Source organism: Physcomitrium patens, chromosome 9 (assembly GCF_059467195.1).
Source record: "Physcomitrium patens ecotype Gransden chromosome 9, ASM5946719v1, whole genome shotgun sequence".
Classification (NCBI taxonomy): domain Eukaryota; kingdom Viridiplantae; phylum Streptophyta; class Bryopsida; order Funariales; family Funariaceae; genus Physcomitrium; species Physcomitrium patens.
This window is the reverse complement of record NC_143418.1, coordinates 8,775,209-8,793,470: the sequence shown is the minus strand read 5'-3', so window position 1 is coordinate 8,793,470 and position 18,262 is coordinate 8,775,209. Positions and strand designations below refer to the sequence as shown.

General features: G+C 37.3%; 2 protein-coding genes across 8 annotated transcripts; both read left to right on the top strand.

Moving 5' to 3' along the window:
* Positions 1 to 432: 432 nt before the first annotated feature.
* Positions 433 to 4,606, top strand: LOC112286347 (persulfide dioxygenase ETHE1 homolog, mitochondrial). 4 transcript variants are annotated; one of them, XM_024528144.3, is made up of 10 exons: positions 433 to 875; positions 1,662 to 1,904; positions 2,081 to 2,209; positions 2,470 to 2,577; positions 2,871 to 3,005; positions 3,254 to 3,295; positions 3,482 to 3,541; positions 3,784 to 3,837; positions 4,015 to 4,039; positions 4,191 to 4,606. In XM_024528144.3, the coding sequence occupies exons 1-10, from the start codon at positions 837 to 839 to the stop codon at positions 4,274 to 4,276; spliced, it is 921 nt and encodes a 306-aa protein (XP_024383912.1). In that variant the 5' UTR covers positions 433 to 836; the 3' UTR covers positions 4,277 to 4,606. The 4 variants fall into 4 exon arrangements, with proteins under 4 accessions (XP_024383912.1, XP_090109209.1, XP_090109210.1 ...); XM_024528143.3 differs by having other exon boundaries at positions 691 to 875; positions 1,659 to 1,904; XM_090253083.1 differs by lacking the exon at positions 3,254 to 3,295 and having other exon boundaries at positions 437 to 539.
* Positions 4,607 to 9,566: 4,960 nt separating this feature from the next.
* LOC112286920 (protein ROOT HAIR SPECIFIC 17) lies at positions 9,567 to 16,783 on the top strand. 4 transcript variants are annotated; one of them, XM_024529326.3, is made up of 14 exons: positions 9,567 to 9,874; positions 10,008 to 10,137; positions 10,522 to 10,928; positions 11,265 to 11,321; positions 11,631 to 11,721; positions 12,051 to 12,124; positions 12,458 to 12,546; positions 12,833 to 13,022; positions 13,312 to 13,398; positions 13,700 to 13,794; positions 14,027 to 14,129; positions 14,579 to 14,910; positions 15,096 to 15,240; positions 15,541 to 16,783. In XM_024529326.3, the coding sequence occupies exons 3-14, from the start codon at positions 10,731 to 10,733 to the stop codon at positions 15,886 to 15,888; spliced, it is 1,809 nt and encodes a 602-aa protein (XP_024385094.1). In that variant the 5' UTR covers positions 9,567 to 9,874; positions 10,008 to 10,137; positions 10,522 to 10,730; the 3' UTR covers positions 15,889 to 16,783. The 4 variants fall into 4 exon arrangements, with proteins under 4 accessions (XP_024385094.1, XP_073392335.1, XP_090109208.1 ...); XM_073536234.2 differs by lacking the exon at positions 9,567 to 9,874 and having other exon boundaries at positions 9,998 to 10,137; positions 10,708 to 10,928; XM_090253082.1 differs by lacking the exon at positions 9,567 to 9,874 and having other exon boundaries at positions 10,035 to 10,166.
* Positions 16,784 to 18,262: the final 1,479 nt, after the last annotated feature.

The window sequence follows — 18,262 nt, the reverse complement described above, 5'->3', positions numbered from 1 at the left end:
ATATATGAACATAATATTTCCCTTTATTACAAATTAATGACTTGATGAAACATGTTACTTCCAAAACAATAGGCCCCAATATTAGTACTCACCCATGTATGTGTGTACAAACAAATAAACAAATGAATGAATAAATGCATCATGACATAGTAATCAACCACAGTGATTCATCCTGCAGGAAGAGTTGAGGAGGATAGAGTGTGGGGTACTCATGAGAGGACGGATGTTACTCAGGTCCCCTCCCCCCCCTCCTTCCTTTTCATATATGTATATCTCTATATATATCTGCCCCCCACGGTCGTCAATGCCCACCGACCGTGGGACCCATCACCAGCCAGGGGGGGGGGGGTAGAAGGAAAGAGAGATCTGACTGCATGTTTTCCATTGAGGGAAGGGAATGAAGTGAAGGGAGGGATGTATATGTATGGTTGCTGAGCTATGGCTTGGAAAAGAGCATTGCATTGAGGAGGAGGAGGATGAATTCGGGGATTTTGTCGAGGACGATGCAATTGGGATGGTGCAGCAGCACTACTGTGTCTGTGAGTGAGATTGAGTGAGTGAGATTGAGTGAGTTGTTCCTGCATCATCATGTTCCTGGCTTTCCATGTCAGAACTCCGTCAGCATTCCGTGCATGAGGACGAGGAGGAGCTGATCCTCTCCCTTTCTTTTCTTTGCTTGGCTTCATTCATTTATGGGTCATCCTGTCTAATCATCATCGCCTTGTCTTTGCGCTGCGCTGCTCTACTCTGCTGCTGCTGTTCCTTGGGAAGAGGTTTTTTTGTTGTTGTTGTTGTTCTTCTGTGGGGGAGAGGTGGGTTTGGTGTTGCGCCGACTCATGTGCAGCAGCTCCTCGACAGCTCGTTTTCGACCTTTCGTGAGTGCTCATATCTATTTTCTGCCCACAATTCTGCCCTGGTTTGTGATGTGGGGAGTTGCTTGGGCAGTGCTTTGTACGGTTTCGATCGGGAGTAGTTTTACGTATGCTTCTCGGTTTACGCGTCATGCTAGAGTTTGGTCCATTTTTTTTTTTTTTTTTTTTTGTGTCCGCTCCTGTGGTTCAAATAGGTTACTTGATCGTTCATTTATTGGTCTCTAGTGTTTTGATTTCATTCTGGACTCCATGTTCGAGATCGTTTTAGCGCAATTCTTTATCATATGCTGCATGTACCCATTCCTGCATCTCCTCCACCTCTGGACGGATTTTTCTAGGCACCTCGAGTCTCGTCATTCTGCATAGAGTAAAATTGGGAAGGGTCTAGGATATCTATTGAGTGGGTGTTAGGGCGTGTGTAGTTTACGTGTTCTATGTCATGGTGTTGCCAAGTAGTTCGCCTTCGAGGTAGAGAGAGTATCAGGGTTTTTTCGTCCATTAGATACCACTGGGGCGAGCAAGAAGTGTAACTCTCTCTTGCGTTTATTTTTTAGTCAGTTGATGAGTTTTCATCTCACACGGAACCTGTTCTTTCCGATTTTTTTCTTTTTTAGAATCCATTTTGTTTCTTCATTGCTATCAAGTTTGTGAATTCTCCCACGGAAGGATCGTATAAGATTTGTGCCTGTTCATGCATCTTTGTGATGGTGGCCCATGTTCACTTTGGTCGGAAGATATGTCGTAGAGCACCAATGATCTGACCCTGTTTCTCTACTTCGTGAAAAGCAGGAAACGTGCACAAGAAATCCAATCTACATGCAAGCGCTAGCGGTAGCGCAGCATGTTAATACTGTGGTTTTGAAAGTGCACTGTTCACTTCCATTTCGAGTGTTAGGAGTTCAATATTTCATTAGTATGACGAGGCCCCCGAAAGCTCAGCCTTCCTTGCTGTTTCGGCAGCTGTTTGAGAAAGAGTCATCAACTTACACTTACTTGCTGGCGGATAATGCACATCCGGATCGACCTGCTGTGGTAGGTTCGATTACCCCACGAATTATTCCATTCACGAACATCATACTTCTCAGCATGTTTCTATTGCTTCTGATTTCGCGATAAGTTTAAAAGGCTCTTAAGTTTTTTCAACCCGAGTGGTGTTAAAAAATTCGAAGATATGTGGACTTTTAACATTTGAGAGCTTGTGGGTGCAGCTAGTGGACCCTGTGGACAAGACCGCAGAGAGGGATGCCGCGCTCGTGGAGCAGTTGGGTTTGAAGCTGTTGTATGTTATGAACACTCATGTGCACGCAGATCATATCACCGGCACCGGTATTCTCAAAGTACGCCGCTTCAGCGAAACGACTTCTCAGATTCTTTCATTGCATTTCTTCTCTTTATCTCGTTGTTGAGAGCGTAGCATGTACTGTGCCACCATGCTACTTTACCGCCAGGTTTAGGGTTTGTCAGCACATCATCTCAGCCTTGACGTGTATATAACTGCGTGGACAAAACAGACTGCGATGAGGTCTAGTGTTGAAAAGGATTTTTTCAAGTCCGTCAAGGATATCAACAAATTGCGACTTCGTTGTAATTGACGCAGAACAAGATTCCAGAAGTTCGATCAGCTATTTCTAGAGCAAGTGGTGCCAAGGCTGACTTGCACCTAAATGCAGGGGAGAAAATTTACTTCGGTAACCTGTATCTCGAGGTATGCGTGCCATATTCGAATCCCCCTCTGCCAGTCTAATATTTTAAGTTAATATTTTGAACTTAGAAGAATGCGTTTTCACGTATTATGTAAAAAAATTCACATTCGTTATCATAGTTTTCGATGGGTTTCCCAGCGTGCATCCACTGGTAGCTATTACTTGAGTGTAAACCTGTACGTCATTAATTTATTTTTCCCAGAAGTTCGAACCTTCGGAGGATCATTCGTCATCATATGTTCCAGCATTCTTTTACTATGGCTTCGACGTGCATGTTTCTTGGCGTGTGATGCAGGTGAGACCAACTCCAGGGCACACAAAAGGCTGCGTGACGTATGTCACAGGAGAGGGTCCCGATCAACCGAGTCCAAGAATGGTATTTACAGGAGATGCTCTGCTTATTCGAGGCTGCGGCCGCACAGACTTTCAGGTTTGGATTTGTTTGCTTTCTGTTTCAGTGCTGGTTTTCAGTGATCCCAACAAAGCAGTATAGGTTTAAAAGCTGCAGCTTCTTAACTTTATCTTCACAGTTTCTGAGACCCAGCAAACCGTCAAGTTCAGCCTGCTTAATGTCTATTGATAGTGGTGAATGAGGCACGTATGAAACATTGTGGACATGCAACAAAATAGGTATTCTAGCAAAGTTCTAGTGCTCATGAATCATTAAACTTGTATCAGGGAGGGGATGCAAGCCAGCTGTATAATTCGGTGCACTCGCAGGTGCTGCTACTTTCGCCAGGATGCCTCATCACGAACCATACTTTGTGACGACGCATCGCAGTAGCATGAGACTTCGTTTTCAGTGATATTTCTGATCTCTAATGCTATTTCGTAGTCTTTTCATGCCAAAAAAGTTATATGATTGGATGCTAGAATACGCTTGATATTAACTGCTTGCGGCCGCAGATTTTTACTTTGCCGAAGGACACGCTTGTCTATCCTGCACACGATTACAAAGGGCACACTGTAAGCTTTTTCCTCCAGACAGCTCAAATCACGAGAAAATAGTAGTTTGGTAACAGATGCAATCACTTGAATATGGTTAAGATATTCTTAGTCTGTACCCACTTAGACTTAACAGCTGAATTTTTATTGGGATTTGGATTGCATGTAAGGAAAGAAATGAGACAATGCTTTGATATGTGCAAGGATACCATTTATGTGTTGGAGTGTTACTTGGTCTACTAATACATGTTTCATCTCAATAGGTTTCTACTGTTGGAGAGGAGCTCAAGCTCAATCCTCGACTTAGTAAAGATGAGGTGAGTCCAAGGACGTTCCTGTTTGATGACGATAAGTTGTGCTTGCTGTCAGCGATTTCTGTAACACAGATTTCGGCTCTGACATTGCCGGAAGTGAGTTGCTGGATCCTAATGAGGTGCAGTGGATAGAGAAAGTCCAACACAACTACTGAATGTCGTGTTTGACACTGTTTGCAGGAGGAGTTCAAGCGGATAATGAAAAGTAAGTTCCTGAACTCCATCCATTTTTCTTCAGGAGGTTTTACCCATGGCTGCCTACTCCATGTTCACCTTTTTCATGATAATTGAAGGGTACCAAATTTTGTTTGCACCTGTTCCTGGAAACTGATTTTGAGCAAGTGATGTGGACACAGACTTAGGATTGCCCTATCCGAAGATGATTGATGTGGCATTACCTTCCAACATGGTGTGTGGTGTCCAAGACCCTGTGGCAACATGAGCAGTTTAGGGAGCAGATTCTGATCCGTATGAGAGCTGTTTGGCAGATTGGACCAGTGTTGGCAAATTACATGTCCTCCAGAAAACCTGGTTCAGAATTTGCCTCGGCCCACTGCTGGTAAGATATAAAAATATAATCCTCAATCCGGGATTGGAAAATAGGAATACCACTAGCAGTTGCTCGACAATCCAGCGACAAAATCTTTCGTTCATGCCATCGATAAATGGCCAATTGAAATAGTTCAGGAATTATTACATAAAATGGTACGCTCGATCTCTGATCCGATATCACTGGCACTACTTGTGAATAAATACATCTGAATTACAACAATTGCAAACTTCAGTTGATAAGGTTTTATTGTTTTAGGACCATAATTCATCTTACTGAAGCATTTTTTGTCTTTGGAATTAGGTTGTATATACAATCTGCAGATGATGCTACAAATAATCATCCAATGTCCTGGCCATGTTACTTCCAATGTTACAACACAAGCTTCTTACTTGGTTGTGTTTTGATGACTTATTAGAAAAAATTGCCCAAGATTAAGCAACACATTTCTTTGTAGCTAGATGTAGGTTAAGCATGGAAATGATATAATATGAATTGTAGAGTTAGAAATGTAGCTTTGCCTTTGATTCTTTGATTTTTCTATTTATGTTTATTGACTTAGGATTAAAAAAAGAAAAGGGGAGGGGGGGGGGGGTTCAAACATGGTACTTTTGCAATACCAATAATTGGGATTCAGCATCTGATAGTTTCAGGATCACCTGAAATATCAAGTCCAAAATATTACCAGTCAAATTTTATTACTCTTTGATTCTACTCTTTGATTTAAACTTTATTTACCCTTGATGTGGAGTGAAGAGAGCTGAGGTGAGCAACTCAGTTTTTGATATTTGACTCACATATATTTTGATATTTTGAAATATCATCGGATACTTCGAGCTTGCATCACAGGTAAAATATCGCCCAAAAAGGCCATGTTTGAAACCTCCCAATAAAAGAAGTTTGTCAAAAGTCTTCAATATTATGGGAAAGTAATATATTTTAAAATTTTTATATTTATTTATTTATTTATTTTTTTAATTGTACATTGAAATGGAATATAAAAAAAGCAATGAAATAGTGTAGCAAGTCTTTAATATTAAGTACTAATAATTTCCATGTGGTTGTAAGTTAATTAGATAATTATGGTTAAATTAAAATATTTTAAATCTTTATTAAAATCTACTAATATTAATAAAACAAGTATCTTTTTCTATTACTAAGTATGAAGATGGTTTTAAATTTATTTAATAAATCTATAGACTTATATATATATAATTATTTATAGAGGGGTAACTTTTCTAATTATAATTATATTATATAATAAATTTATATTAATTCAAGAAATTTAAAAATAAATAAAATTATATATCAAGTCTTATCAAAAGCAATAATGGCATTAATCATATTTATAAATTTTATAAGATGTAAAAATAAATTAATAATTAAAAATTTAAATATATAAAATTAGAAAAAATGACAAAATTTCTATGTATATTTAAAATATATGATTGAAAAATAAAGAACAAATAATTTACAATTTAAGCTATTATAAAATTTGAATATTTGATTTTATATAAAATACACAAATCAATGATATATATATATATATATATATATATATTATAAAAATCTATGTTATATATTATATATATATACAATGACTCAAAAAATTATTTCAACATTGACATATTTTGGAAAGAATGGTGTATTATAGATGAATTGTAGTAAATAATGACATGTGGTTTGTATAGCAAATAAAGTGCTCTTTTACAGCTACCAAATGAGCCTAGGTTGAAAAGAATCTATCAGGTAATTGTGAAGCTATGACCAATCCTATATGATCAATCCTCCCTTCAACCTTTGCCATCTTTCCAATTCCATTCTATTCCATACAATCCCATACTATTATATTTTCATCCCCATGCATAATTGTTTTTTGGATCTTCTTGTCAAGCAAGAACTAATCCTTTTGTTTCCACACCCACTTTCTGCCACTTGATCCAAATGTGTTGATTTTTGTCTCATGTGACCAAATAACCCTCTTCTAATCCTCCACAATCTATTCCTTGTACTTCAAAGAAAAATCCAAGCATTATTTTTGATGGCAGGTAAATAATAGTGACTTTTTCTTCTTCACCACAACTTTCATATTCCATTTCTAAAAAACATTTTGAATGGTTTGGATTGACACAAGATTATTTATAATATTTTTAAGATTTTTAACAATGTTAATAGTATTTTCAATCTTCCCACTGTTAATTTGGCAAATGATTTTTCTTTCATCTACTACAATGAACTTCTTTAGTTTGCCTAATTTAAGGTTCTATCTATTAAAAGTGATCTTTTTTCTAGCCTAAAGATAGTAGCTTTATTGTAGCCAAGTTTAGAAGTGATTTGGCTATAAGATTTTTGAAAATGAAGAAGAGCAAAGGTGATGTTGTCGTAGAGAGAGCGGAGAATGGATCTCATAGTTATTCAAGGAATTGTCAAGGATACAAGAATCTGACAAAGAAATATGTCAAGATTAAAAACAAAGAATGAGATTGATAGCAAAAAAGATTCCAAAGACTCCTATTTATACTAAAATAAAGATTATAAAAGTCTATAGTACTTTTTATGGAAGTTTCTAGAAGTCTAAAGAGGCTTATAGAAGCTTATGGAACTTTCTAAAAGATTGTGGGAGATTCTATAAGTATCTAGAAGGTTCTAGAAATTTACAAAAGATTCTAGAAGGTCTTAGAATATGGTAATTTAAAATATGTCTGTGTCAAGAATTGTAATTAAGAATGGTGCTTTTTTAACTACTAGTAAGCATGAATAATGTCATTAGATTAGTAATAATATTGTCATAATAAATCTGATGATGATAGAATGCAATAATGTTGAGTAACTGATAGAATCCAAAAATTAGACACCATATTCAAAAAATTGTTTCAATACTACTCCAAATTAGATTGGTCATAGCTCCACAATTACTTAATGGATTCTTTTCAATCTAACTCATTTTGTAGCTATAAAAAAGTACTTTATTAGTTATATAAACTACATATCATTATTCACTACAATTCATCTATAATACACTATTCTTCCTAAAATATGTCAACATTGAAATAATTTTTTGAATCATTGTATATATAACATATTTTAAATAAGTTATTAACTTTGAAATAGTCTACATTAGATTTAATTTTTAAGAATTTCATATCAATATATATATATTTTTTTACTAACATGTCTATTTTATTATGTTAGTAATTGAAACAATAGTTTATTATTTTATAAACATAAACATGTTCTAATAAGAATTTTTAGAATCTCTACAAAAATATTAATAATATATTTTTGTTTCAAAACCATGCATATATATATATATATATATATATATTTAAAATTTAAATATTTATTTTTCACTTTTAGTTCAAAATAATATTCAAAATGCATTTATTTTCATTAATATGGTATCAATTTATTTGAGCATTTTTGCCATATTTGATAAAATCTATGTCACAAGCATCCATCAATGATGACAATTATTGCATTTAGGATGTTTTTTGCATTCTTGGTAATAAATAACTAAAAATTTCAAGGAGGCATTACTATTATTAAATACACAAATATATATGTATTTTTAAATTAAATTTCTAGGATGCTTTATAAAAGTGAGTCTGCACATGATATGAAAAATATGTCTTATTTTAAAAATCAGCAGTGAGCATTAGAAGATTCACGTGAGCATGTGACAAGTTGACATCAGTTAATGCCAACTACATAATGTTAAGCATTGCCTGATATTTCTTAAACATACAATTTATAAATGGACCCATATTTGTACATAGCTTCATATCTCAAATGCTTTATTACACAGTAAGAAATCAACTTTATTACTTCAGTCATGTTTATTTGAATACTTCATTGAGCGTGTAGTGCAGGACACTAACCAAGTGAGTTTGCTCATCCACATCCTCCAGGCATTTCAACAAAGAAAAATCAGCATCATTTTCATTCTCTGAGCTCCGTCCTGCAAGATGTAGACATTTTGTTACACAACCACCACATCTTTTTTACGAGGATGCAATAGACATCAGATACCACTACTATTTATTATAACACAAATAAGATGGAAAGGATGTGAAAGAACTATTGAAAAGGAGCGTAAAAAGACAAAAAAAATTGTACTAGCAAAAAAGCAATCACAGAAACACCAATTTTATACAGAGAATGAGTACTAAAGGCTGTAATGCTTACCAAGTTCAATCTGAAGCGAAGTGGGTGTGTATCTTAACACTGTAAAGATTACAGAATCACTGAAGCAGTTTTGTTAAATCACGTGAGTGAGGTCATGTTTCAACTCCAACTAGAAAACACACAACTGTGAATACGGTAACCTTCATAAGAGTAGAATAGATTTGTTTAACATGTGGGAGTGTAGCATGACCAACGTACATCTAGCTTGAGAGATTTATAGAGGGAACTAAAGCAGCCACATGTAAGCTGCAGCGAACAACACCCACCAGAACGCATCATGCTCACCGCAGAGTCTTCAAGTGGCTACAACTTCATAGAGGATAATGAGCACAGATGCGTAACAAAGAGAAGTACAATTTCAGGTGAAAAAGTCGCGAGTTATAATTCAACCCCGAAAGGTTGTAGCGCTGAAAATATCTCCAGGTCTAAAATCCACAAATCAGGCGTTCCAAGCGAAACTAGCAATTCCAAGGGCCCACCACAACCTAGCTGATGGGAGAAATCTATACTAACCAACATGTTGAAAGGCACTCTTTCGGGTAAGTGACGGTAATTCACTTCTCTCGCACCCAATTTTTCACGAGGTGGAAATAACAGTAGCCCACAAACAAAACTAGAGGGAAGAATACTACGCTCCTCCAGAGCATATAGTTCCTTACCCCAAAACTCGGTTGCACCTTTAGCCTGTTGACAATGCGACATGTCGCAGCAGAATGGACGACAAGACTCGGCGGCGATCAGTCGCAAGACACATCCCCAATTTGTTTTGCTAAGTAGAACCATCTTTTTCAAATTTTCCCCACACAATGTCAACAAACACCCTGAACACACCCATAACTTCAAACGATGCGTACCAGCTTGAGACTGCGAATTCAAGGTCAAGTGACAAGAGCTTTCCTGATCCCAACCATTGAATATTTAGGTCTCAACAAGGGGTGTTAAAAATCTACAAAACCTTCCCAAGCGAGGTTTAAGTAGCTTCTATTCTCCAAAGATTATTGCAGTTCCTACCCCGTGATTCAGACTGCATTTTCTGTTTGTTTGTGTTTTGTGAAACTGAGAGTAGAATACTTCGAATATTCATTACGTATGAATACCTAGCCGCATGTAGATTCATCCAAGATAGGTGGGTCATTCTGTCTTCATCTCCACAGCACGGGATCCGACATCGATGCACTTACGCGGGGTGGCGAGAGAGGATTTTGCTGCTGTCCATTGTCATTTTAGCGAATCGTAGCTTTTTGTGCGCTACAGCGTCCGATACATCAGGGGGTAGATCGGCGGCAGTAGTTGTAGATGCAGCGGGTATGTTATACTCTATCAACTGGGTGTTTTCAGCTTGCGATTGGCGATGCTTGTACTATTGTTCTATTGGGTGTGTGTTCGACAGCATGAATTAAATTGGACAATGAATTTTTTTGTTGTGATCGTCTTTTAGGTCATTCGCTAGGATGAGGATGAGATTCGTCAGCATTTGATCTGTTGGCATATCCGTAAAATTTGGAGGCGAAGAGGGATGGGGTTATGTCAGCCGACTCTGTTGCGAGGCGCTGGAGCCTGACGATCGAGTAAGTTCCGCTTCCGACATGTGTTGTGGGTATGCAAGCGTTTTTACAACTTATGAAATAATGGGGATGGGCGAAAGCTTGAATTGTCTGTAAGCAGATTGGAGTATCTAATCACCACATAGGGTTGTGGACAGGATGCTCTCTTCAATTTGTTTAAACATTGTGGATTTCTAGACTGCATTCATAATTGATAAGTCTAGCAGAGTGCGTAAGGTTGTGTGTAATGTAGTCCCTAAGATTGCGTGGATCTCAGTGGGTGGGAGTAAATTCAACACGTCAAGTAACCAAACCACTGCGAGAATCCGCATTGTTGGTCTGCCAATGGATTACTGTGGACCAGCTTTCATTAACAAACAATACGCTGATTTATTCAATGCTCTGCAGATGAGAGAGAGAGAGAGAGCGGTTACTAGCTCAATGCAATGGACATCTTTATACTTGCTATTCATAGGCTGCTGGAAATGCTTCATGGCATACTCCCAAGGGGTGATATCGTATAATACTTATTTTACTCGGTAATTTGTTGGAGATCCGTTGTACCTGGTGGGGCTTTTCCATGCATGTGACAAGAGCTTGGAGCACGGGACTCCACTATGGGGCGAGCCAGAGGCAGGTCGAGGCAACCAGTTTGCCCAGGAATCCCCACTCTTTCTTTAGTGTGCTTTGGTGCTCTCATCGTGCTGGCGGTCTTGTCTTTGCTTTCGGGCCGTTTGCTTGACATGCAGAATTCAAAAGATTACCCAGAATCTCGACCAGATGCAAATGACCCGTTTCGCGATGAAGACTTTGTGGTACATGTGCTTCTGCTACATGATTAGTTTGTGTAGTATCATTTGTCGCAGAAATTCTTTTTAAAATGCTGATTGAACCATCTGTGACTGCCTCGTGTGAGTAAGGATAACAGATGGTGATATGCCTCAAGCAATCGTTAATTTCCTTATGCTTTTGCGCTCTGTGTATGCAATGCTGTCTTTGTGTTATTGTAGCACCACTCCCAAATTGAGGTAGGATCTGTAAGGATGATCGGACCCTGGATATTGGTGATGCCTAAGCTTTAAAAATTTGACAGTCTTTCTCTTTCTCCTTAGATGCTCTGATGTATTGACTTAACCTGTGTGTTGCCGTAGACCATCGAAGAAGAAAATGTAACCAGAGCTTTGTTGACAAGCTCTTGGAATGTGCCAGTAAGTTTCCCTTTTCGATCTGAACCCTTGAAAAGCTTTGTGCTAGTTTGTGGTATTTATCTTTGTATATGCACATCTGCATCAAATATTTTTCTGTTATCAATTTGGAATCACGTTTCTCGAGTGCAAAGGTCGCCTTAAAATAAGTAATTTGAAAGTAAGCAATTTGTATGTCTTTATGATTATCGCTCGCATTGTGGAGTGTCAACAACTGAGTTGTATATTACTTTTCCTTCACCTGGTTAACATGAAGCTATGTAAATCTTGCAAGCTAATGGTAAGATTGATCGTTTGAATATCTGATTTTAGGACCAGTGGGATGCAACTGCTCAACACATTTGGGATGCAGAGAACTCTGAGTACTACTATGGGTGCAGTGAGCCCTCGAAAGATTACCAAAGTAGGTGGCTTCTTCCTCCTTTTACTCAATATGGAGTTTACTGTTCCGAACAGAGCGCACCCAACATACTCCGATTGTGAAGTTAAATTATTTTGTCCTACGTTTAACATCAAAGAAATCACTGCTTTGATCAACTGTTTGCTTTGTTGTTGGTAAGGTCTTGGCTTTGATACCTCTTAAAATGTGCAAGGTACTGAACAAGTAGAAGTGACAATTGTTGTTCTGTATTCACTACTGCTGTTCACTTGGGTGAAATCTTTGTCCACTCACATGTTGCTCTGTAACATCATGCTACGATCTTCATGCTAATGCCTTGTTTTGAACTGTAGTTGGTCCTAGTTCACAGATCAACGGGTATCTTCTGATTGCAGCTAGTGGTGGCCTAAATCAGCAAAGAACAGGGGTACGCTGTTGCATATCCAGTTATCCATGATATGTTGGCTGTATTTACTTTGGTACTCTGCTTGTGGAAGTAATGACCTGTGCTCTATGATCTTACATTCTTGCTTACATTGTATGGATTTGATGAATAATGTTTTAGGGGCTATTTTGACTCATATTGTATTCGAGATGATTTACATTAAGGGATTTTTCGTACATTGCCATTAGTTTCGAGGAGAATTATGGATTCTTAGAAATACACTCTGAAGTCCTGTGTTCTTTGTGCACTAATTTGGTTTTTTTTTTCCCCTTATTATATTCGTATTAAAGGAATTTTAGTTGACTTCCGCTGCAGATAACTGATTCTATTGTTGTTGCTCGACTATTGAATGCAACCCTAGTTGTTCCACAACTTGACCATCGATCATACTGGAAAGACAACAGGTTATCCCTTTGTCTTTTTTTTGTTCTTCGTCATATCTACACTTTGTAGTCAAGGATTTTTCATTTATTCCTTTTATATATTGATTGAGGTCCAGTCTGGGCCGTAACAGGAGACATATGTAATTACTTTTCATATGGTTATAAAACTGTTGACGTTGTCATGATCTCAGTCTGCTATTTTAAAATCTGTAAGCGTCAACTTCGAATTGGTGATCGTAATCATGGATTCTGTATTTTCTGATGCTCGAAGTGGTGTTCATGTGTTGGTATGGGTTGTGGGGAGCAGCAATTTTAGTGACATTTTTGATGTGGACTGGTTTATTAAATCCGTATCTCCTGACGTGAAAGTGATCAAGGAACTGCCTCAAAGTGATAGGAAGTATCTCTTAAAGCAGTTGTACAGTCAGCGTGTCCCACGAAAGGTTCCACCGCACTATTATCTTACACGCATTCTGCCCAATTTGAAAAGGAGACATGTAAGCGCAATCTTAGGCTTCCTGTTGTATTGTTCTGGTTCATTGCACATAAGCAGATTCTTCGTTTACCTACTCCTAGTGATCTTGACTTTCAACATGTATAGATTGTCAATCTTGTCCCCTGATGAAGAATACAAGAGATTGGATGTATTGATGAGTGGATGCTGTTTAGCTCAAACACCTCTAAACATTTATCACAGTTTTGTGGCTCTTAACATGATCTTTTATTCATTTTGAGACTACGAAATGTGACGCGATTACCTTTTACTTTTGTAAAATTCTGTGGCAGTTTATCAGGCTTACCAAATTCGACTACCGACTTGCCAACAGGTTGGATGCAGATTTTCAGAAGCTGAGATGCCGCACAAATTATAAGGTTTCTCTTCTTGCTACAACCACAACTATCTCATGTGAATTTTCCATGTTGTCACGTTGAATGCTCAAACATCATCTGTTCCTGTCTAAGCATGACATGAGTTTTACTGAGATAGATACTCTCTTGTTATGTACTTGTTCATTTTTCATGGCCGTAGATTCTTCATAATGATGCAATCAATTTTCTTACATTATTGAATATAGTATCATATGGAGCCAATTCTAAGTGTTGACCTAAAATATTGGTTACCATACTGCACTTGCCTTACAAGACCGATGTCCTCTTTGTGATATTTCTGCAGGCACTGCGTTTTACCCAACCTATTCAAAATATGGGACAAACCATTGCAGATCGGATGAGAGCTAAGGGTGGGCGATACATTGCATTGCATCTAAGGTTTGGACTGCGCTCGTCTATTTTAAATAACTTGAGAATCATGACGCCTTGTAATTTCGTACTGCAATATGGCAATGACACCTATTGTATTATCTTTAGCATTGGAGGCTGCCTGATCTTTGATGATTTGTTGGACAGATCAAATTTTGGCAAGATATAACTCTTTTTACTTCACGAATTCTTTTTTCATAACAAATTCGGTATCACCACAACTTGACATGGTACTGTGCAGATATGAATCTGATATGTTGGCATTTTCGGGCTGCTATTACGGTGGCGGTGAGAAAGAGAAAAGGGAATTGGGCGCTATTCGCAAACGGTGGAAGACGCTGCATGTAATGCATTCATCCAAACTCAATTAATGTGTTCGATCGTCTATAATCTAAAATCCATAAGTTAGGACTGGGTTTTCACTGGTTATTTATTATTAATAGCACGATCAAGTCGATTACGTTACAATTGATGACTTAGCTTATTGACATACTAACCGTCAGTTCTAAGATTGCATGTGAGCTATTTGTGCTCATTCACGTCATCGAACATAAGATAATCTTACAGCTCAGTTATTGATTGTCATCTCATTCAGGGTGCAAAAAGCGGCATTTTTTGCTGGTTTGTAGCAACTAGTTACTAAGTCATCTTGCATAATTATCTGATTTGGATAGTATTTATCCAAATACGAATCGAGTGAGCATATCTTATCTGATCTAGGACAACTTGCTTTGTGTCACCAATAGTTTACTCTAGAAATTCATGACGGTTTTGTGCTATATTGAATGCTTAGTATCACGATCCCGAGCGAGAAAGACGCAATGGAAAGTGCCCTTTGACCCCCGAAGAAGTTGGTCTTATGCTACGCGCACTTGGCTATGGCAACGATTCGTATTTATACGTGGCGTCTGGTGAAGTTTACAACGGGGAGGCTTCATTGGCACCATTGAAAGCCATGTTTCCTAATTATTACACCAAAGACACAATATCAAACCAGAAGGAGCTACAACCTTTTTTGAAGTACTCGTCGCGAATGGCTGCTATTGACTACATTGTCTGTTCAGGAAGTGATGTCTTTGTGGCCAATAATAATGGAAATATGGCCCGAATATTAGCTGGTGAAAGGTAAACACCTTCAGCTTAGAGAAACATCTTAGAACACTGTTGCTTTTACCGCAAATTACAGATTTTCGCATTTTTTTAGAAAGATGTCTTCTCGTTTCAAAACTTTTGCATTCAAGAGGTTGTATCCAGTTTGGAAAGTTTTTGATGTTCCCAAATATTCAAGCTGTTTTCATTTTTACCTGCAGACGCTACAATGGCCATAAGCGAACAATTAGACCTAATGCCAAGAAACTAGGGAGGCTTTTGCCTGCTAGGCACAACATGTCATGGGCAGAGTTTGCCGAAAACGTGCGACATTTTCAGAAGGGTTTCATGGGTGATCCAATGGAGGTAACATGCTGTCCTTTGCTTGACATTGCTACTATTACCTTTGAGCGGAGTACCTTGAATTTAGAGAATGGGACCTTGTTGGGTAGATGTGATGATTTCATTAGATACCTTAAAGGACATTGACTGGGAAGAATGCATGCAGTCGAGCTCGTGGCTTCTTCCTCACTTCCAATAGTGCATTTATTTTCATTTTTCATAACGTTTTGTACATTGCTAATTGTAATGACGAACAGAGTGTTCTATTTCCACTATGGCTACCGTATGTGTGACTCCTTATAGTGTTGTTGATTTGCTATGCAGGTGAGGGCTGGTCGCGGCGAGTTTCATGAGAACCCAGCAGCATGTATATGTGAAAAACCTGAAGCAAAGGAGAAGCTTCGGCACTGGCGAGAACAGCAGGCAAAGAAGCCGAAAAAACCGCAAGAAGCTACTGAAATTCTGGGACAAGACCCCGTCATTCCTGTAGAAGATAGAATAGACGCTGAAGAAGAGGAAGACGAGGAATTACCTCTGGTGATTGAAGATGAGCAGTCAAATAATGAAACAGAGGTGACCGGTATGGAGGATTTGCTTCTAGAGACAGAAGATTCCAATGAGCAAGAAAATGGTGATGGAGATGCTGATGGTGATGAAGATAACAACTTTTGACACTCTCGAAGGTGCTGAAGTTTCCCTTGAATTGATGCAAACATGAACGCATCAAGCGTGAGAGAAGACTTGTAAAGCTACTAAAAATTGTGCCAATGAACGCGTGGTGAATTTGTGAACGATGTATCGAGGCATCACCGAGACACAGCATTCTTAACACTTTCACTCACTTTCCAAAATTTCGGGGCCTCTGTTCATCTTTGTCGACGTGTAGTACGAGAGGAAGGCTTGAAGCATCCAGTGTGGGTAGTGAAGATTTGGTTAATGATGCTGGAATCGCAATTCTGCGGCTACGTCCCGTAAGTGCCAAAATCCTGCGTAGGCCTACTAAGACGTGGGTGGTGGTTTTGCCGAATCCTGGATACTAGATGGCGAGGTTTGTAGCCGGATTCGTATGAGTAGGAATGTTCACCTCGTTCGGAACCCAGTGTCTCATGGAGTGTCGAGATGTGGTCATTTTGTCATGAAACTATTTTGAGCTACCTCTCTCTTTGTTGTTTTTGCGCCGCATATATCATGCTCAGCTCATGACTCGTTGAGTGTGAAGAAAATATAAGTGATGGAAATCACCTAAGATACCTTTTTCATTTTTCTCTCTTAACTTGGTTAGCGCTTTTAATACTTTGTAGTGATAAGGGTAGGTAAGTAGATGGGTAGACGTAGACAACCAGGGCTAGTGACCACATTCTTTTTCAACTCTTACATAAAAATTATTGTAGAGCTAGCATGATACAGATCTTGTCAGAGGTTGGCATTATTCTTTCGGCTGTTTGATGCTCTTTAAAAAACTGTGAAGACCACCATCCTCTACCTCTCACTCTTGGAAGAGGTACTGCTTGAAGGTTCAATTCTCAACAAGGAGCAATTCTGCAATGGATAGCAATTTGCATCATAAGATTGAATGGAGTATTTATGGCCTGCCTCACTCATTTTTTAGTTGAGAATTCTGGTTTATGTGTGTAAAGTATTGTTTTTTTTTTCCAGTAAGATGTGTTTCAGTCTTGGAAAGTCAACAGGATAAGTAAAAGAACTAAAATAGACAACCCATTTCTGATAATTTAAGCATTTCAGCATATATTCAGTAGGTGTAAAACTGGAAAAAAAAAAAAAAAAATACCCCATGTAGGATTCCAAATGTTTTCACACAATTAGGCCACAAAATGGAATTCGTATAAATGTTTTAGCTGAAGATTTTCTTCAACCCATTTCCAACATGGAAGTCAATTTAATTCTGATCATAGGCCATTCTAATTCTAATAAATGGTGGATTACAAAGTTAAGAATGTAATTTTTACAAAACCAAAAAGTGTGGAATCTAATTATATTATTATTCCATCCCAACCAATCAACAATTGCCACCTATTCATAATTTATGTGCACCCATTTTGAGTACCATGAATTTTATTTATTGCTCACAGCTTAACTTCATTTTAACCAACCTCCAACCTATTTTGGATCAATGTGGATGTTAGTGGATGTTAGACCTAGTCACCATACTAACGGAAATAGAATATCCTACATGTTGGAAATGGGAGTGAGGGGAGAAGTAGGTGGATCAACAATAGATTTACTACCTTACTAGATCTATTTTCTATGGTCTTGTTCATTGTGTGTCTCATCCAATAATGCAGTCATTTAGACTCAATCCATTGTGAGATGATTATGATAACTTAGATGTCCTTTGTTTAAACAATACACTCATATGCCTTTGTTGATTGTTCATATATGCTCTGCTAAAATGGAAAATCTATTCATCATCAACCTTCATGTAAAATTGTTGCTCTTTATAAATTACAATCAGATTTTGTTTATTTGTTTGTTTACCAAGTTTGGTGTAGATATAATTGTTTTTCATGTATAAATGTATATGTATATAGATAGATTCAAATACATAAATTATCTTTTTAATATATATATTTTTTATTTGTAAAATATTTTGAAACATTACCAATTTTGATTTCTGTGTATAAAAATATATACACACATATATATTCTTAATAAGACCACAAATAATAGACTTTGAAATGCACAATCACATTTGTATCCAATTATATAATATAATTATATAGTTTAAATATTATTAAGCCTCATTGAATTATAATCTGTTTTATATTCTTTTTTATTTTTTAATTTTTAAAAAATATTATTATGTGTATTCATATTTTATATTTATCAAGGTGTTTATTGTTTTTATACAAATTATATTGTGTTTCTTTGTATAACTCAAGAATTTGTCTAAAATTCATTCAAGTTGTTTACAAATATAAATTTTATTATAGAAATTTAAAATATATTCATTATAAGCATAATATGAATTTTTCTAAAATCATTTAATATTTTATAATTGATTTAATGTCAACAAATAGTTTATTTG